This window comes from Syngnathoides biaculeatus, chromosome 12 (assembly GCF_019802595.1).
Source record: "Syngnathoides biaculeatus isolate LvHL_M chromosome 12, ASM1980259v1, whole genome shotgun sequence".
Classification (NCBI taxonomy): domain Eukaryota; kingdom Metazoa; phylum Chordata; class Actinopteri; order Syngnathiformes; family Syngnathidae; genus Syngnathoides; species Syngnathoides biaculeatus.
This window is the reverse complement of record NC_084651.1, coordinates 13,083,439-13,104,591: the sequence shown is the minus strand read 5'-3', so window position 1 is coordinate 13,104,591 and position 21,153 is coordinate 13,083,439. Positions and strand designations below refer to the sequence as shown.

Genomic DNA, 21,153 nt, shown 5'->3' with positions numbered 1-21,153 from the left:
GGAACAGAGCGTGGTTACAGCCTCTAATCAAAGCCAGCTCCACAAACAGACCTTTAGCAGCTCGATCATTTCTCTGGTTTGTTTTTTACTTTGTCTTCTATATCATCTATACCTCTTCTCATCTCCGATTGCCCAAACTGTCACAGACTCCATCTTTGTCCGGTCTCCCTCTGTCTTTGAATCAACATCGCATATGTCGTGAACACTGATTATGTTCATGTGTTGCTGATAAAGAGGAGGCCACCCGGATCACGCACCCCACGAGGAATAACAGAAGTAACACATGCAACACCGGGTCATGACGTCAACACATGAAGCAAACAGACCAGTCACTTCCTGCGCAGGTTGTGCTTAATTGATTCATCTTTGCAATTTAGATTAATGCAAGATTGTTTCAGGTGCCTATGCGTGTCCATGTGTAATGACTCCAAAAACACGCAAAAAGGGATCTGGGCCATGAAAAATCACATATTTCCTCACCGTGAGACTTCAAAAGCAGTCCGTCGGGATTAATCGCACGTAACAATATCTTGTCATTTCCTCCTTTTGATTAATTACAATTTGATTGCAGCTAGAGGCACGTGCTCCACCGTCCACAGTATGGCAGCCTTTATTTGCTCGCTCGCTGCTTTCATGTTAAATCATTCTGTCATTTTGACTGACAGCTATAGCTTCATCTCTCGCTTTTAAATGCCCCTCCCAGTATTTTATGTTGTGACCTGGCCATGGAAAAGTTGTAAAGACAGCAGCTGCTTTGTTACGGTTCACCAGAGGACTGAGAATAGAAACACCTTGGGGGTTGTCCCAAGAAAGGGGTGACAAAGGGAAAGGGGGGACCTTGTACTTAAATTGGGGAGGGAAATGCTTCATGCACCTTGTAACGACGCCATGATGAACCTTCATTGTGAGATGCACGACGTGTCGGAGCAGCGAGATCCTCCTCGATAGCAATTGCACGCGGCGATCTTTTTTTAGATGTCTTTGATGAGTTTTTAACATGAATTCCCAGAATGCAACCTGATCTTTCAGGGAATTGGACTCAAAACAACATGGACACAGCTCATTTTTCAGCTCTATTATTGTTAACATCAATACGCATTTAGCGATGGTCACTTGAGCCAGAAATAAGAAGCAGGAAATTTTTGCATTGCTTGAATAGATTCATGGGAAAGGTTTTGAGAAGTGATGCATTATGGGTTCATTTTTAAAGACAAAGATTAATAGCCCTCTCCCTGCATATATTTACATTGATTGATAAGTAATAACTCATTAGACAGCTATTAGGCTGCGTTTGTGCCGCTCCCGATGAACGTTAACCTTGTTGTGTTTACTTACCTAACTAGCAAAGGTTATAAAGTGATTTATGTCTTTGGTGCGTTCAGCTGTTTCTGGTACTGTTTCACCTGTTTGGGTATCTCACAGAAACATGGCCTGGCCACATTCCAGTTTGATGACAAACCCGGATCAATAGCTTTGACAACATATGTTATGCGTCGCTGACACATAGCAATTAACGAATGAGGAAATATTAATAGGCCCCACATGTTTCTCCACTAAACAAGTTTTATCTCCCAAATGTATGCAAGTAGTGGCCAAAGAAAATGTAAACATTTTGCGTGAGCATTGCTAAGGTGGAACTAAAGGACATAACACAAGAAGATATACAGCAAGAGCATCCCTTGAATTTTGAAGGTCCGCACAGCAACAGTATATCACTAGTCCTGACTTCAAAAAAGTCCATTCGACTCCTCAAAACATCAAACGTCAGGTGCATCAGAGCTTTTCTTGAGGCCTCCCTGGAAAGCAGCTGAAAAGTTTCTGCTCCCATGGCAGGACAGCGGCAAGTCACAAACTCCATGGCGCTTCCACCTCATTTATCGACCAGCACAGTATAAGGTGGAGCTCAAGTTGCCTACTTGGACGGAAAAAAATCACTTAAAGAATTCAAATTAAATTCTGCCATTTCTGTTAGATTTAATATATATATATATATAAACAGATGTGAAACATTTTCAAGCATTGAAACTCAAAGAAACAGGAGATCCAGGTTATTTGTATATAAGTCAAGTTTATTCCACTGACCAGTTGATCAGCTGATAAAGTGTTGGCCTCAAAGTTCTGAGGACCCGGGTTCGATCCCGGGCCCGCCTTTATGGAGTTTGCACGTTCTCCCCGTACCTGCGTGGGTTTCCTCGGGGCACTCCAATTTCCTCCCACATCTCTAAAAAATGCAACATTAATTGGACACTCTAAATTGCCCCGAGGTGTGATGGTGAGTGGGGCTGTTTGTCTCGATGTGGCTTGCGATTGGCTGGCAACCAGTTCAGGGTGTACGCTGCCTCCTGCCCGTTGACAGATGGGATGGGCTCCAGCACTCCCCGCGACGCTTGTGAGGATAAGCGGCAAAGAAAATGGATGGATGAATGTTTTTTATGCAATTAATTTTATATGATTCAACTCTGGCATCCAACTAAAAATCTCCCCCTAGTTTACAAAAACACAGGTTCTTGAGTTATTTAATGTGTTTGAAAATGATGTATTAAGAATTTATGTTGAGCAGTTGACAGAATCATACAGGGGCCATTATAAAGCATACAAATTATTTTATGTGATTACATAGCCATAAATGTGGAAATTAAGAATTTGTGCCTTGTAATTCGCGTTTTGGATGGCTGTCAAGCTATTATCTGGGTCATTGTTCCTCCATTGTTTCAAAATCAATTGCTAAATAACGAGCGGATAGGCCATTGAGGTGGTCCATATGGCAGTATAAAGGTGGAGGGCTCGTGATTCTCTGGAGGATGAGGAGGAAACCAGACAAAGGCTCAGCCAGCAGGCCTTCAGCCGCCCAGAACCTCAATGGAGGAGTGGCCGGTCCCCTGCTGAGACCGGTTGCCTGTACGCTCTCAAGGCACCGTGTGATCTGTGGAAAGTGGCCACACTGCCATAATACGTACGTCCACCCATCCGTAGAGCCACCCTGGCTCATCTGCTCTCTTTTTGAAATAGCTTGAGAATGCTCAGCGGTTTATTGATGTGACAGATTTCAAGTCTTACCATCATCAATATTCATTTTTCTTGAGCTGGAAGTTTTTCCATTTGACAATGAATGTGGTTTTTGACTGTTTACATAACAAGAGGCATTTTGGAGCGTTGACATTTTTCAAAGCGGGGCCACCATCTACGTCTATACTCCTGTATAAAAGTATTGCCCCTTTCTCAAATTCCAGGTTGCCCCGGTTTAATGTTAAAGATCATCAAACCAAATAAATATCAGACGAATATCATCCGAGTGGGTTTATATGGTTGTTTTTAAATGGTGGGTTTATTTATTAAGGGGGGAAAAAAGACCACATAGTTTTTGTAACTTTTATGTCTGATATTCTTTTGCAACAATAATCTAAATTTATTTTTGCTATAGTTTTTGCTATAACAGAATGGTATACTTCCATAAATATGATTCTAAACCCATTCACATGTCGACAGCACTTTTACAGAAGACCTGGGAGGACAATCAGATGGTGCAGATGTTATTGATACGTCACTACCGGTCTGGCAAGCGTATTATATCACATTCCAACATTAGTTTGACGTTCCAACTTTTGTTTGTGACCATGTAAACATCCTATATTAGTGAAGCCTTGAAAATGTTGATGTAAAAAAAGTGATTCGAAATTTGCTGCGATAAACATTCAATTTTTCAAATTTTGAAGGTCCTAAAAAAAATCTCCACAGGGCAGCTGTTGAGCTCGTCGGCTGCCAGAGATAAAATCGCCATGTGTGTTACACTCGGATTCAGAGGCGGTCTCATGGTGCTGCATGGAGAGGACAGCAAGACTGCATGACTGATGCAAAGTGCAGGAGATGGACCCCGCTGCAGCAAGACCTCCTGAAACGCGCAGCCAGATTGGCAACAGAACTTGACGCTGAAACGAATGTCAAATCCAAAGACAAATATTAGAGGGGCATCCATTCACCATGCCACAAAACTGCTCATTTCTTTACTTTGCTAGAACACATTTCCATTATTGGGAAAATGGGTCGATGCATGGATGTTTCCTTTACAAAGGGTCCCACTTGGGACTCTTTCGCTTCCGGCTGGGCAATGGGTGTTGCTGACTTTCGGATACTGCAAGCATGCAGCTGCTACTCCCGCTATTTTGGTTTTTGTTTGTGTGGATTTATTATTTAGTTGATTATCAAGTGTGACCAAATGTTTCTTCTAATAAGAATTTAATTCATTAATTTAAGTCTATTTATTAATCCTCGAGTCATACCATCTATGCACCAAATTTGATCAAATGTGTTAACAATTATTTGAGTTTCAGAAATGTTGCGATTCCAGGAAGGTCCAGTTCCCATCTATGATCAAATTCAATTGAATTCATCCTAACACACACCCACTGAATTAATTTCTTTTAAATCAATACATAATGGATCCTGATCTAAATCCAGATGATTTGTTACATTCCAGACCGGAATAATGCTTACAGGGGAATCAATTCATTGTTGCGTCATCCTGACACGACATAGTTTGTCTAAATCCAGTTACAATTTGTGACAACTGATATAAACAGAGGCGGATACGTGACCTGTACTGTTACTGGAACTGATAAAGGATTCACTTTGAGCAAATATGTTGTTATGAAACCACATACATAGTGCAGTTTCACTTTTAAAGATGTAGTCAAACTATTTACACAAAGGAACCCTGGCAGGGGGACAAGAAGTGAGTGTTTAATACCGGGAAGATGCCTCAACTTGCAGCTTACGTAACCTGGCACTCGTGCACATTCACCCCAAAAATAGAAAGTAAATCTTGATGTGTAGCAAATATTCTGACATTTCGTTCGCAATATGTCACATCGGGATGATGAAAAGCATCTCCCCCAGCGGTTTGTGGTATGTCTACATGACATAACAAAGTTGTGTTTGCACGTTCTTGAGCAAGGGTTAGCATATGTACATAGATATAATACTGCCTGTTAACATGTATTCTGATCACAGTGCGCACTGTAATATTTTGAAGGTCAGAAAATAGAATCGTATCCAATGACCAAATGATGTAAAGCCAATTAAGCATAGTTTACACAGTATTATTACAAACAAGCAGCAAGTGACAGTAGCTGCCGTGAAGGTCTAGCAAAGTTCTGAATAATTCAACTCTCATTTTTTTTTTGAGTCTGTGTCTCTCGGACACGTCTGCAGCTTTCTATTGTAGCCTGTGAGATAAGTCAACACGTGTCCATTCAAGTGTCAGCCGATGCTGCTTGTGGATTCATCCTCACTGTCCCACTGGTTTCCATGGCCTCTTCTGGGTTTAAAAGCCCAAAATCCAGACAATTTCAAACTGGCCAGAAGAAACATACTTTTTAAATCCTGTATTGTGCCCATCATTCTATTAGACTGTCTCATGTACTGCATGCATTTCAATGAACTACACTTGTTTTTTTCAAAACAACACCGCACCATTACTTTGGTCTATTAGATCTAGACAGCAATTCTGATTTAAAACATGTATTTTTTTAGAATTATTATTCTACTGTCTATTTCCATGTACCGTAATTACTGGAGTATAATGCGTGCTGAAGTATAATACGCACCCCCAAAGTTGACCTAAAAAAATCAGGAAAACCCTTTGACCAATTTATAATGTGCACCCCCAATTTGCTGCTATCCATATGCTCAGAATATTAGGAATGATCCATCCATTTTCTTCACCGCTTATCCTCATGAGGGTCACGGGGAGTGCTGGAGCCTATCCCATCTGTCAACGGGCAGGAGGCGGGGCATATTGAGACAAACAGCTGCATTCACAATCACACCTAGGGGCAATTTAGAGTGTCGAATTAATGTTGCATGTTTTAGGAATGTGGGAAGAAACCGGAGCACCCGGAAGAAACCCAGGCAGGCACGGAGAGAACATGCAAACTCCACACAGGCGGGTCTGGGATTGAACCCAGGACCTCAGAACTGTGAGGCCAACGCTTTACCAGCTGTTCTACCATGCTGCCCATAGGAATGATCTGTATTTATATTTTGTTAAGTTTCGACTTGTATTGTTTTTCCCAAAAACTTTCTGTACAACAATTTTTAATAATAATCATTGTGTATGTGCTGATGTAGCAGTAACATAAGGACATGCTTGTCCTGGTCCCTGTAATTGTCAAAACAGAATCCCTCAACCAACTAAAAAAATGCTCAATGATGGCACAACATTTTATTAATACTGTTGTACACATTACAGTCTTCAAAATCTAAACAATTTAACACTGTTTAACTTAAACATTTTTTTGCATGAAATATAATGTATATATATATATAAAATACATAAAACATTTGTGGATAGTGCAGTTTATCCACTACATAACACATCCTTCAAAAGAAGGATCTGAATCATTTCCAATCTGAAAAAGATCCACAGTAGCTACCTTTGGGGCATCACTATGGAACTCATCATTGATGACTTTGTACAGTTCTGGTACCTCCTGCATTGCATCATGAAGATCCCATCTTGCTCCCACCGCATGTAATCCTCTGTGCCATCCATGGCGTTTGCGAGGAAACATTTTTTTAATCCCAAGAGATTGGGTTGCGCAGCGCAGTCTCTCCCCCTCCATTTGGCTCCAATCTGTAGCAGCTTTCACTATGGCGTCAGGTGGCTATCAAAACAACGTGAGGTCAAACTATGTAGAGACGAGCGTAATTGGCACATTTTTAAAAAAAAGTGACCGTTTCAATTATGTGCAGGCTCCCGTTTTTTTTAGGTGCCCATGACGCTTTTATTACGTACTTTGAGTTTACGTTGTTTTGATACCCACCTGAAGCCATTCGGGCGAGCTATCGTTGTTTCGGACTGCCGCGTTACTTGAAGGTTGGTGACCCGAGTGATGACACATTTCTTTTAAAATAAGATGCAGAACTAGCCGTTGTAGTCAACATTTATTGTCTTAGTTTAAGTTAAAACAAACTCACGGGCAGTTCTTTCTGATCTTTGATGCAGTAGCAACAAGCATGCTACGCTAATGATTGTATAATGCAGTCGAGAGCTCAGGTTGGGGGCGCACATTACCGTATACTGTATATAAATGTGTAGCATAAGACATTGAATATCATTTCAAAATATTTATGCTTACATTTTTTTTACCACTCTATGTACCTGTATACGACTATACAATGTGATTGTATTTTTTATTTTTCATCCATACCTAAATATAATGTGCTCTATTGACTTTTTGAAAATATATTGGGAAAAATTTGCCCATTAATTCCGAGAAATTATGGTATATATATATATATATATTTTTTTTTTTTTTTTTACAGAGGGTGTTTCTTTCAGTTGATCCGGGTGTATAGAGGTTACCAATCCGTCTATATCAATGAGGTCAAGCTCGGATCGACGAGATACAACCCATCTGTGCACTGTACTCACATTGGCACAAATCCGAAACGTATCAGATTTTTATCTACATTTGGAGGAGCCCTGATTCCTATCTGAAGAGATCCAATTCCAAAAATCAAATTTACGATTCATCCATAGGCTGACCGCAACATGCGGAGATCACCAGCGACATTTCAAACCAGGGCGTCCATGGCCTCGTGATTTGTGTTGGGTGTTCGTGTTTTGGCAGCTTTGGAATTCTCAATGTGAAGCTAACGCGAGGGCCAAAACTCATTAATATTTCCATCCCGGATCCCTCCATTAGGAATAAACTGGAATTTATAAATGTAATACGCAAGCCCACATGTATACTCTGGAGTGTTTGCTCTGAAGATGAAAGTCAAATGTCTGGAAACAGACTTCACATCTGCATGCTGTTAAAACACTCTAATGATACTGGCAAGCAACATACACACGCACACACACATGCACACACACACACCTCTTCACATGAAGTGTACAGCAGGCTGTGTCCAGGAAATTGTTTAGAGATTTTCTCAAGTAGCAGAGTAGCAGTCGTCCCTAACGCATACAAGTCGGGCAGTTGGGGGGGGTTTGTATTTGCGTTGCAGCACGGGTGTTTTTTCTTCATCACTCTTGTCTATTTTTTGAGACAGTCGCCCAATGGAACCGAACACTTCGCCTTCATGTGAATGGGCTCCAGTTACACGCTTAGCTTTAAAATAATTTGGCCTAATGAAGATCCCGAGACAAGACAAACCATGACTGAAAACAAACTTGCGCGTCAAGTTGTCTCCTGCTTTTTCTGTGCGTGTATGTTGGAAATAAACATTGGGTGTTCGAGTTACAGTCCCTGGGCAGCATGCTTTTGTGTTTAGAAGAATCCATATACGTGTTGCCTGGCTGCTTGTTGCAAGAATTTGGAATTTTGCAAGTGGAAAGTGGAAAGTGTCATCATCCATCCATCCATCCATCCATCCATCCATTCGCAACAGGGCTTGAGGAGCCTACGCCATCTGACTTTGGTCGACAGGTGTACTACACCCTGGACTGGTCCCCAGTCAGCTGCAGGGCGCATAAAGTAAAATCACCACACACAAATGCAAAACTCTGACATCAGAAGATTCTCTAGCCATATGTTAATCATAAAGGTTTGTTAAATACACCTCTGGCAAATTAACAAGGTCTTCCATAGAAAATTTTAAATCAATGCTTGGTGATTTTTTTAAAATGTATTTAAAATTATGATTTTTTTGTATTGGTACGAATTCCTTAGAAATTGATGGCTATTATCTTGTATTTATGACTATTCTCATAGATGTGCATTTTCATTTTCAGATATTTTATTTTTTTATTTATGGTCACATTCAGACTTTATTTGAATAAAATTATGAAATTTTTAAAAGAATTTATGAATTGCAACTTTGTGGTACAGTGGATCAGCTGGAAAGTGTTGGCCTCACAGTTCTGAGGTCTCGGGTTCAATGCTGGACCCACCTGTGTGGATTTTACATGTTCTCCCGGTGCCTGTGTGGGTTTCCTCCGGGCACTCAGGTTTCCTCCCACATCCAAAACGTGCCACATTAATTGGACACTCTTAATTGCGCCTAGGTGTGATTGTGAGTGTGACTGTTGTCTGTCCCCATGTGTCCTGCGATTGGCTGACAACCAGTTCAGGGTGTACCCTGCCTCCTACCTGCTGACAGATGGGATAGGCTCCGGTACTCCCCGCTACCATTGTGAGGCTATGCGGCGAAGAAAATGGATGGATGAATGGATGCATGAACTACAACTCGTGGTTTACATTTATGACTATTCTCAAACAATTATGACTTTGTACATTGACTTTTTTCTTCCTTAATCCTTGCAAAATTCTGACTTTCTTACATCCATCCATTTTCTTAGCTGCTTATCCTCACAAGAGTCGCGGGGAGTGCTGGAGCCTATGGCAGCTGTCAACGGGCAGAAGGCGGGGCACACCCAGAACTAGTTGCCAGCCAATCACAGGGTACATGGAGACGGACAACAATTGCACTCACAATCACACTCAGGGGCAAATTAGAGTGTCCAACTAATGTTGCACGTTTTTGGAATATGGGAGGAAACTACAGTGCCCGGAGGAAACCCACACAGGCATGATGAGAACATGCAAACTCCACACAGACGGGTCCGCGATTGAACCTGGGACCTCAGAACTGTGAGGCCAACGCTTTACCAGCTGTTCCACCGTGCCACTGACTTTATTACAAAATTTAAATATTTTCTTGATCAATAAGGATTTTATTACATACAGTATTTAGTTTTTTTTCTCAGAAGTCATTTTTTTTCTTTTAAGATTATGACCTAATTGTAAAGTTCTGACATGGTTCTTGTGATATTATTTTAATATTAACATTGTATATCTTTCTGGTAAGGATAGGATTTTCTTTAAAATGATATCTTTTTTTTCTTCATACTCAATCAAGCAATCAATTTTCCTTAAAAATGTTTCAGCATTACTGTCATAAAATTTAAGATTTGCCATTTCAACAATGACTGTTGAAGTGTTATGACTTTATAACTTATTTTCCTTGAGTCAGCCGTTCAACCAGTCATCTATTTTTTGGGACGCTTGTCTTCATTTGGATTGCAGGTGAGCTGCAGCCTATCCCGGCCGACTTTAAGTGACAAAATACTGACACCAATCACAGGAAACATACAGGCAATCTTTCATCCATTTTCTGTGCCGCTCATCCTCACGAGGGTCGCAGGAGTGCTGGAGTCTATCCCAGCTAACAACGGCAGGAAGCAGGGTACACCCTTAACTTGTCGCCAGCCAATCACCAGGCTCAATGGAGACAGACAACAGTCGCACTCTCAATCACACCTTCCAATTAATTTTGGAATGTGGGAGGAAACCGGAGTGCCCGAAGAAAACCCACGCAGGCACGCGGAGATCATGCAAAGTCCACACAGGTGGGACCAAGATTTGAACTCCAGTTCTAAGAACTGTGAAGTCAACGCTCTACAGCTGCACCGGTGTGCCGCCAATTTACATCATCGACGTTTAAATTTATTGACTTTGATCCTTGACGACTCAAACAATCTTGGCAGCCCTACATCCAATTGCTTCATACAAAATAGAATTGTTTTCTCTGCCTCATCATTTGACTCCTTGCACGACTTTATCAGCAAAAAGACATGGAAAAACTACATGTGGGCTCACTACGTTACTGTATTTATATTAATTGTTGATCAATATGGTGGGATGTGAAGAACCAAGTATTTTTTAGGCGCTACTTGGTGCAAAAGGTTTGTAGAATGGTTGTAAAAAAATGGTCAGTACAGATATACTCCACGTGAGTTTTAACACTACCGGAAACAAGCCCATCTGCTACCAAAATAAAACAGCCTCCCTAAAAAAAAAGGAAAAATAATGGCCAGCCTAGGAAATAAATGTATTTAAATATATCTGCTGTCGTTACACATTTCTTTTGGCAATTTCTGTTTTATATTTTCTCTTTTAAATGGCTTCCACTTGTAATTTCATTAAAAGTGGCTCAAATTGGATTTTTAGTTTGACATCAACGGCGGAATAGCTCTTTTCTGTTATCGTGGGTTGGGAAACTGGCGTGCAGGATGAGGCGCAATTTAACGGCGCGCAGCTGCCACTTGGTGCTCAGCAACTCTTCTGGACTTTCTTCTGCACGGGACGAGACACGATGGACGTCAAGTTAGTTGCAGTCCTTGCTGCGCTCACACTGCTGGCGTACGCGCCACCTTCGCAAGGTATGAACAAAATGTGGCTCAGTTCACGATTCTTTTATTGCTCTAGTATGCGTGCATGTGTGGGACGAATACAGTTGAAATCAAAATTTAACAATATATTTCTTCACTGCATTGCATTTGAGAAAAAAATGAATAAACAAATTACACGAGTTATGTTACACAGCCGATTGATTGAAAACATGTTTGGCTTCCTTGAGTAAAAAAATAAAATAAAATGAAGTCCACATTTTATTTTTATTTTGTGGGTGAGGGGGTGGGGTCGTGCGTAAATCACCAGGAGGTTGCGCACACATGTGTGTGGTTCTTTTGCTGTGGAAAGTTCCCTGGCGCTGTGCAGATCAACTTGTTTATTTGTTTTTCCGCGTTGTTTATGCTTTAATTAGTTCCAAATGAGGCACGCATTATTGAAAAGACCTCAGCTAGTCTGCATGGCGGCTTCACAAAGATGCACGTTCTTTCTCATGCAAATTTGGGATCAGGTGTAAAAAATAATTAGCATCGGGCGTAATCTGCCGACAAGTACTCTTGCCACTCGACGCTCCCCCCAACCAACATGTCATTTTTTGGGGGGCCCTCATTATTGACCGAGTTTGTTGAATTTAAACTCATTTCTTAAACACTTTGGTTTAGGCTTCCTGAAAAGAGCCCCGTTTATTTTAAGTTAGGAATCAAGCGTGACCGCAGTTTGCCCAAGAGATTTGAACAGAATAAATTTGAACATCCATCATGGAACAACCACAGTACTGGGGGGAAATCTGCCTTTCTGTTCCTGAAGTTTTAATATTCCGTTTGTGTGGCTCGGTATGAGAGCTACTTTATGGTCAATGCCTTTAAATGCATTTTATTGCATTTGTGTAGCCCATCGTAAATATACAGTATCTATAGAATTTTAATGTTATGCATCATATTGGATACATGTTGTTTCAAAAGTCATCTGGATTTTTTTTGCAGCCCCTGAGAGAATATTCAATGTAGAAAATTTATTTTGTCTATCTGACTGCTAAGAGTATCATATCTGAGTTATTGCCAATGGATTTGAAGCACATAAGGGGTGCTCCGTTCTTCAATCCAGCATTTGCATGATTAAAAGTCTCGTAATACTTTATGTATTGCATTATTATGGGCATGTTTTACTTGCAATTGGTAGATTTTGTATTTTTTTCTGTTTTTATCTTTTATCCTTTACTCCAATATATACCAGTAATAATATTTTAGAGTGAAGTGAAGAGTGAACTATTTAGTTGTTAAAATGAACTGTGGTACATACATTGGTCTTACTTTGGTGTGGTGCGGAATGTGGGTACAGTTCCCACACAGTGATGGCGTGCATGAGAAAGTCAACATTTGTCTGTCTCTCAATGTGCCCAGCGAGTGACTGGCGACCAGTCTGGGGTGGAGTCTGCCTTTTGCCTGAAATCAGCAAGAATAGGTTACAGGTCCTCGTGACTCCGAATTGGATAAGCACTATATCTATTGGAGTGAATGATCGATAATTAACTATTTTACATACACTATTTTTTCCATGCCTCATGTGCGAATGTCCTGGCCCATCTGCCTGAAGCGCAAGGGTTTATCCACCCTTGATTTAAAAGTTGATGAAAATGTGATTAACCATCTTGTCTGCTACGTAATTGATCGTATATTAGACCAATTTATTTTCTTTAACTGTAATTCAATTATTGTATGTTGGAATGCATGAGAAAACCCAACAGATGTCCGGTGGGATACATTGTGGTTATCTACCGCCAGGCCAGTTGAGGTCGGTCTTATATTTTTAGTCGAAATGGAATATATGGAATTCATGGGAAAGCCACGCTATAGTATTGTGGTCGGAGTGCAGTCCACTGTTTAGATGCATTTGTTTTGTAGTGTCGTCTGTATGAATATCCTTTTATCAGATGTTTGTATTTGTTGCTTTCTTTGCTGCACAGCCAAGCCCATCAGTCTGGTGGAGAGATGCTACTGTCGCTCAACAGTCAACAGCCTCCCTCGGGGTTACATTCGAGAGCTGCGCTTCATCCATACGCCCAACTGCCCCTTCCAAGTCATGTGAGTACATTTTGTATTCAGGTTTTTTTTTTTGTTTTTTTTTTTTTTATTTCCAACGGACATCGGTATTAAAGGTTGTATATGCCGCTTTTAAAAAGTTTTAATAGGGTTCCTCCTTGTCGGCCATTTCTCACCATCAATCTCGCGGAGGTGACAAACGGGAGAAAAGAGTTGGGCATGCATGTGTGCGCACACGCCCCCTCCGTCACTGGCGCTCCCACAAATGGGCAGACCGAACCCACCGAAGCGTGTGGAAGGAAGTGTCAGTCAGTTGGAACGTGGGCGCACCACTTCTGCTTTGCTAAAAGTGTTCCCAATACGTTTAAAATTTTGTTGATCCTTGGTGGCTTGATAAACTCCCCACAGTGTAATTTTTGAACTGTAAAAAAGTTACCACTGCAGTGTTTACTGATTATTGCAAGATAGGCCCAAGCATATTTATAGAGAAACTGTGCTTGTGTGTGTTGGGGGGCTGAAAACTAAACTAACACATAGGGGCTAAATTCCCTCTGTTTGATATCACTTTGTCACTCTTGCACCTCACACTGTGACCTGTTTTCATTTCTCGCAAATAGTGCCAAGCTGAAGACAAACAAGGAGGTTTGTGTGAACCCCGAAATCCGATGGCTGCAGCAGTACCTGAAGAGCGCCATCAACAAGTAAGTTGGTCACAATACGTGCTGTCAACTCATGTCAAACTTGTACGTCTGGCTCTTTCTCCCAATTCGCATCCCTTCGCTATTGACATTCTAAGTAAGCAGGATTGGCATGGCGAAGACGAAATGCGCATATGAATCTGCTGAATGGACCTTTGTGAGAGCAACACCTCTTAACCGTTCTGTTTAGTGATGAACATGGAGTCAAAATATTCCAGTACATATACTGTACCATTTATGTCTCACACACAAGCTGAATTAAAAAGTTTTTTTAATTTGATCACTCACTGAGTTCTTCATTTGGTCTAAGTGAAAGTTCTGTGGGCTATGTGGTTATTTTTAAGCCTGATTTCATATCATTGGTGTTTTGTTTCTTTTTTTTTCCATTTTATTAATTCTTTCATGGGCAGCACGATAGAACAGCTTGAAAGCGTTGGGCTCACAGTTCTGAGGTCCCGGGTTCAATCCTGGCGCCGGCTGTGTGGAGTTTTCATGTTCTCCCCGTGCCTGTGTGGGTTTTCTCCGGGCACTCCGGTTAACTCCCACATCCCAAAAACACGCAACATTAATTGGACACTCTAAATTGCCCCGAGGTGTGATTGTGAGTGCGGTGGTTTGTCTCTATGTGCCCTGCAATTGGCTGGCAGACAGTTCAGAGTGTACCTCGCCTTCTGCCCGTTGACAGCTGGGATAGGCTCCAGCACTCACCGCAACCCTTGTGAGGATAACCGGCTAAGATAAGGGATGGATGGATGGATGGATTCTTTCGTGTGTGTGCTCATGTGTGTGTGTCGTGTGCAGCTGTTGGATGAAGCAGAATGGAGAATCTTCATCCTCCTAAAGCCAGAACAGTTTTATTGTGTCATAGTTTTTTTTTCAATTAATTCAAATTCAGCAGGCTTTTAATCACACTTCTCTGTGGTGTGTTAAGACATTTATGGGTGCTTTACAGGGTCTTTAAATAATTTGACTGACCATTAGTTGCCACACTTTTTCTTGATAAATTACTTTTGCAACAGTAATTCTGATACAAAGAATTTGAACTAATATTCATCTTCAGAGCGTGACCCCAATGTCTTAAAGCATGACATAAGTAGTCCACCTTGTACTTTCCACATACCCACTGGCTCCACTTGCCATGTTGCTCTGAATAAATGATTTGATTGGTTGAGTTGTTATTTGGAGGAGTTAAATCCACAGAATGTTTTTTGTATTTCCTGTGTGCACAAATTTCCACTGCAATGACCACGGCGCTCATCCAAACCGGGCGACAATGAGGGGGTATGTGCTGACCTTGAGTACATCGCAAGGGTTGCTATGATACCATTGCAAAAATGACGAATATGAGTCTAATACAAAGATGAATGTGCAATTCTGACCAACATTCATCCATTTAATGATACTGTACATCACTCCTATTGGTGGGGGAGTGGTGTCAAAGACTCAAAGCCGACCTTGCTGTGTTGAAAGTTGATGCCTTTTGGGGTCCACATTGCACCCCTGGACCGCGGTGACAGATGGACAAGACAAGCGGAGTCCGATTGTCTGTCCCAAACGCCGCTTGAGCGGCTCATGCTTGAGTGTGTCGCCGACGAGGTGTGACGGCTCGTCCGCATAACAACACACCTCGAGTAAAGAGTAAGACGGTGATCGTTTGGAGTGGATTTAATATTCCAATTACAGTCCCTGGGGAACTTTGCTAGCTCCCTCGCAGTAGTAAAAAAATCCACAACGAATTGTAATACTGTGCTTAAACCACACAATGATTTCCTTTATACATCACTTTCAGGAAGACTCACGTTTGAAAGTGTATGATGTCTTTAACCTCGTAACTGTTTATATGTTATTATAGATGGATTTTTTTTTTTTGTATCTCTGTAAAACAAATTTATAAGTGTGAGGTAATTGCCTTGGACAGTGGGAGTTATGACTGAAAGTAACATGATGAGATAATGACATATAAATATATATATATAATATAGAATAATTCACTAAGAGTTTCCAAAAGTCCACATTATTCTTGAGAAATACTCCTTGTAGAATATCTTCATAGGATATCAAGTGCCCTTTAAAGTAAAAAAAAAACCCTAAACAATTCATGTAATGCCCCGAATGTACCTTTTTTAAAAAATCTGTATAAAACCAAGTCACAGTTAATTTACTTTATATATAGTGTCGAGAAATTGTCTTAACTCTATCTTAGTGTAAATGTGTGTCTCTTAATTTGGCTATATGATTACGTTTATTGATGATTTGTCAAAATCTGCTTCATCTATGATAACACATGACAAGAATGTTCTAAAATAAGGATCATACTTATATACAGTACAGCCTCGGTTCTCGGACGTCCCCGTTTTCAAACGAATCGGTTCTCGAACGAAAATGTTGAGATTTTTTTGCTTCTGTTTTCAAACGAAAAACAGTACTCGAACGCTGCCGAAAAACCCAGAAATAACATATTGCGCGCGGCCAGACCAGCGAGTCACCCCCGCCCCCGAAAACATTTAATTGTTGAAGCATTTCTGCGTTTTTGTTTCGTTTGTTAACTCAAGTTCCAAATGTTTTTGTGTTACTTTTAAAAAAATAAATAAAATAAATGCTTTTTCCTCTCATTATTGCTTCTTTAAAGTTATTCTGCACTTTTATTAATAAAGCAAAAAGTTTACAAGGCTGGGGACCAAGTCGCTACAGATACGGCAACGCACTCCCAGCCTAGCCTATTCTACTACTAAAGCATACATTTTAAGCAAACCATAAATATATTTCTTAAATTATTTTATGATATAAAGAATTTAAACTATAAATGTATTTCTACAATTCAGTTTATCATCAGGAAAAGCTCAAAAAAGGCTTTAAAAAATTTTTTTTTTAGGCTTAGGACGCATTATTTCTTTTTCCATTCATTGTAATGGGAAGCATCGATTCAGTTTTCGAACAAATCACTTCTCTAACCGTTTTCTGGAATGAATTGTGGTCGAGAACCGAGGCTTTACTGTGCTGTATATATGTGTTCATTGCTTTACGACAACAATTTTAATCTCATCTCTCTTTTTTGTCTTCCAGGATGAAAAAGTCCAAGCAGGTTAATTAAAGTATCTACTAAGATCCTTCAAAGCCATCATTGAGGATATGGACCATCATTACATACGTATACTGCTTTTGTGTACAGTATATATGCAGTATATGTTGCATAGTCATCAAAATGCTATGTTTTGGAGCACTTACTGTATCATGGCTGCCCTGATGCAGTCTTGCATAAAATCAATGCATTATCATCACCACCACTGTCGTCGCTTAGATCATAGACTCTATTTGTGCAAAGTGCAATTATATCTGTGTTTGTTTTCCTAACCATGAAGAATATACGTCTTTTTGTACTTCATCAGTAAGGGGTCGTTGGGCCCCAAAACATAACCATAGGCAGTTCACCAAAACGTAGTCCATATTTCAAGTTAATTGGCGCCTAAGAATTTCTATTGGTACCCCACAGACTGAGTACAGTAAAAGTCCCAATTATGATGCATTTTTGCAATGGAATTAAGGACTCGAGCATTTCCGGAGGAACACTGTGGTTATGATAATGCGACCCCCAGCATGTCTGCTTTAGTTTTCTCACTCGTCGAGTACTGTATAAGATGAACATCTGGAACCTCCAAACAGGTTTGTTGGAGTAAAAACAGTCTGCTATCATAAAAGTTGTGGCTACTACAAACGTGAAAAAAATGGAGACCCTCATCGATCTCATTTGTCACCCAAAAATCATAAACATTATTTTAATGTAAACATGGCAGCAATCACAACAATTTGTACAGCAGTTTGATGTAACATAAATCATAGCAATAGTTATAAAACAGTTGGGAGATAAAGTCATTCATTCAACTGTCATGCAGATAAAAATGCACTTTATATCTGATTTCCTCTTTATAACTTTCAACAAAAACTTTCTCTTTTTCCATGTTCATATCCTGTGTTTTGTGTTCATTTTCATCAATGAATGTCTTGCTCACATGTAACATTTTCAAATCAGCGAGATGCCAGCTAGTGGATCATATCTCCACGTCGTATGTAAGATTAATGTGATATAAATGTTTTATTTTTCTACTCTTTAATGAAGGAACTGTACTTTCAAAACTGAGCCGTCCGGTCAACATTTTATTGTGAAAAAAAATGTATTTAGTTATTCAGTAAAATAAAAGAAAATAAACTGCACGGCAACGTTTGCAATGTTTCTTTTGTAAGCTTAAAACGCGACACATACACGCACACACACTGTACTGATGACCTGTGGGCTATCATACAATTCCAGTTGACAGCTGTAAATGCGCCGCAAGAGTGTAAGAGCGTAAAGCCTTTCATGTCGATTGTGTGTTTAGATCGAAGTCACAGGACAATGAGCCTGCTTGTTCACAGAGAATTAACTGAACAAGCAGCCATTAGGAACACATTAGAGCTAAAAGGGATGAACTTTTAACTTTCCTTTGGTTGTATTATGTGAGGGGCCTACTGAGTAAAAACATAGGGAGGGTAGGGGGTTTAAAAGACTCAGAAGTGGCTGTTTGAACCATTTGGAACTTTCCTGGTGAACTTTGATATGCGTAAGAAGACAGAGCGGACATCTTTTGATGAGCTGTACACTGAAATCAATTACGACATGAGTAAATGATGTCAAATTGTGCTGAATACTGCGGGGTAGCAAGCAGTATGATGTGTCCTATACATTAATGTGAAGATAAGCTTTACCCAGGTGAGCAAGGCTCCCATCATTAACTTTATTCATTAAGGTTTTAGATTTTGAGTAAATTCTCATTTTGTATGTTCTTCTACACACGTATGCACTATTGCCTTTACGCCTTAAAGCATACTGTGCTCGAACACAATTCATATTGAGCGACCTCCAGTTTTCTTATTGAAAGTCATAAAAAATCTATTCCAGGGTTGAACTGTGGGCCCGTCTTCATCATATCTTTGATAACTTAATAAAATGTTTGTTCAATTTCATTCTAACATTTTTGCCTAAATATCTTGTCATAATGTTGTTTGATGCAGCGGACCCTGGAAAGGGAATTTGTTGCTACGGGGATCTCAATAAAGATTAACACTGATCATGTATCCTGATGTCATACATGATAGCGGGTCAATCTAGCGCCTGCAAGGAATATTTTTCCCGAAATATTGCCTGAAATTCTAAATTGTCCAACCTCATTGTACACCTCTAAATGTTCCATGGTAAAATATTTTCAATCGAACGAATCAGCTGTGATAGCATTGCTAAATATACAATTTTTTGCCTCATACTTCAAATGTCAGCTAATGTTTATTTGTCTTCGCACCAAAATTTTTGCCTATGCTTATCATTCTTGCCCCAGACAGACAAACAAATCCCCTCTAACGCAAAACATTTGTAAGAGATCTTAACTTGCCATGTTCTCAAAATCACTGCCAACACTCACAAGTCAAACAAAAAGGTTGAATGTTCTAATAAAGCAGCAACACGCAGCATAACATGCACTGCCATGGCTGGTCTTCTCATTCTGCACCCACTTTGACCAAATCCATATTATGGATTGAAATTCATCCCAATTTTGATAAATAACCCTATACTGAACAGCCTTAAAGATAAAGCGATTGTTCAAGTCACACTGTGCCCAGCTGGATCCAAGAATGACAATAAAAGATAAAATGCCGTGACTGGTTACCAAATCTGATCAAATATAGCACACATGTGGCTGAAAAGTAACTTTATTTTTTTGAATAAGGATGCTCTGATGCTCATGTTGCTAGAAAAATGTCCAGGTATTACACTTGCATTATAGTCCTTGAATTATCGACAGAACACAACAAAAGGTCTCCCTCCCAACACCGAGGAAAAAAGATTGAACCCTAACCCCCCCACCCAGTTCCCTGCTCGACAATTAGTTTAAAAAAACAAGGTCAGCTACTGCATGGCAGATGCCTGGCTGCCATGTGGGATTGATATAGGGCTTTTCCGGGCGATGCCACTTCCTAAATTCTCTGGCACCCAAAGAATGTGAACTGGGAAAAAGAACAAAGACAATAAATGTTAAAATCCCGTCACATCAAGTATTAAAATATACTCCACCGACATAACAGAGCTAATATCAACTCAACTGCTGAAGGCCATCCGATGACTCTACCAACAAGCTATTTCTAATACTCTCTATATTAATTGCTAACAAAGTTGTTAGTGTATTTATTTGTGCAGAACCAGTCCAAAAATCCATCAACCAGTACAAAATCAGCTGCGATGCCGTCTGGGTCACCGGTGACCCAGATGTGGGCAAATGCTATCAAAAAAAGATTAGATAGATAGATAGATAGATAGATAGATAGATAGATAGATAGATAGATAGATAGATAGATAGATAGATAGATAGATAGATAGATAGATAGATAGATAGATAGATAGATAGATAGATAGATAGATAGATAGATAGATAGATAGATAGATGTAATTACATTCCTGGCCATACAAGAACAATGAAGGCTAGCAAAACTGGTTTTGGAGACTAAGACCGTTGTAAAGTGCATGTGTGTGCGTGTTTTCGAATATGTACCACCAGTGCCTGGTCTGTCTCAATCCGACGTGCCCACCCCTCGGTTCCCCTTGCTCTAACTGTGGTTATTGACTCCCATTCCCCACCCCAACTCCCCTTATCGAACACCACGCTGCAGCCTTGGGTCGTGCTGTGCGCTAACACAACCTCCCCAAGGGGAACATTAGTCAAGACCGCGCTACTCTCATATCAGATGGCCTGCAGTGGATTTTACCCAATGCTGCATACTCTTTGCTCTTGAAAAAAAAATCAACTTGTTTCAAGTAATGACTCTTAAATGACCTGTTGATTGCAGGAGGGCTGCGGCGTGTGTGCCTGCTTTTTAATTACTTTAACACTGCCTATAACCCGTAGGCTCATTAATCATAATTATGACAATATTGGTCAGCCAAACGTGTTTGTTGCTGCGACGGATGTGAAAGTGACCAACACGCAGTGAGTCATAACAGCAACATGTGTGTGACTGTTTGGAAACCTATGAGAGGCTAATAGAGGGACCCGCGTGGGCGTTTGAAATCGCCCTCCTGCAGTCTCGCTACCTTTCATGTGCTAATATTGTCAAGGTTATGAGTCCCAACATCATCCATCTTTACACAGAATTTGGATGGGGCGGGGGGGAACACATATGCGGCTGTCTTAATGCACAATGCTGCCACCATGGTGCAAATTCTTTCCATGCGATTTGGTTTGGAAACTGAGAAGA

The 21,153-nt window shown here is 40.4% G+C and overlaps 1 protein-coding gene across 2 annotated transcripts; it reads left to right on the top strand.

Moving 5' to 3' along the window:
- The first annotated feature begins 11,011 nt into the window (after positions 1-11,011).
- Positions 11,012-18,084, top strand: cxcl12a (chemokine (C-X-C motif) ligand 12a (stromal cell-derived factor 1)). 2 transcript variants are annotated; one of them, XM_061837619.1, is made up of 4 exons: positions 11,012-11,170; positions 13,102-13,219; positions 13,795-13,878; positions 16,939-18,084. In XM_061837619.1, the coding sequence occupies exons 1-4, from the start codon at positions 11,104-11,106 to the stop codon at positions 16,964-16,966; spliced, it is 297 nt and encodes a 98-aa protein (XP_061693603.1). In that variant the 5' UTR covers positions 11,012-11,103; the 3' UTR covers positions 16,967-18,084. The 2 variants fall into 2 exon arrangements, with proteins under 2 accessions (XP_061693603.1, XP_061693602.1); XM_061837618.1 differs by lacking the exon at positions 16,939-18,084 and adding an exon at positions 13,974-16,931.
- Positions 18,085-21,153: the final 3,069 nt, after the last annotated feature.

Excerpts from the sequence above, each read along its gene's own strand:
- cxcl12a (XM_061837618.1), top strand. The coding sequence starts at position 11,104 with ATGGACGTCAAGTTAGTTGCAGTCCTTGCTGCGCTCACACTGCTGGCG. Across the intron at positions 13,220-13,794 it reads AACTGCCCCTTCCAAGTCAT|TGCCAAGCTGAAGACAAACA; the intron begins GTGAGTACATTT and ends TCTCGCAAATAG. Across the intron at positions 13,879-13,973 it reads CTGAAGAGCGCCATCAACAA|TAAGCAGGATTGGCATGGCG; the intron begins GTAAGTTGGTCA and ends TGACATTCTAAG.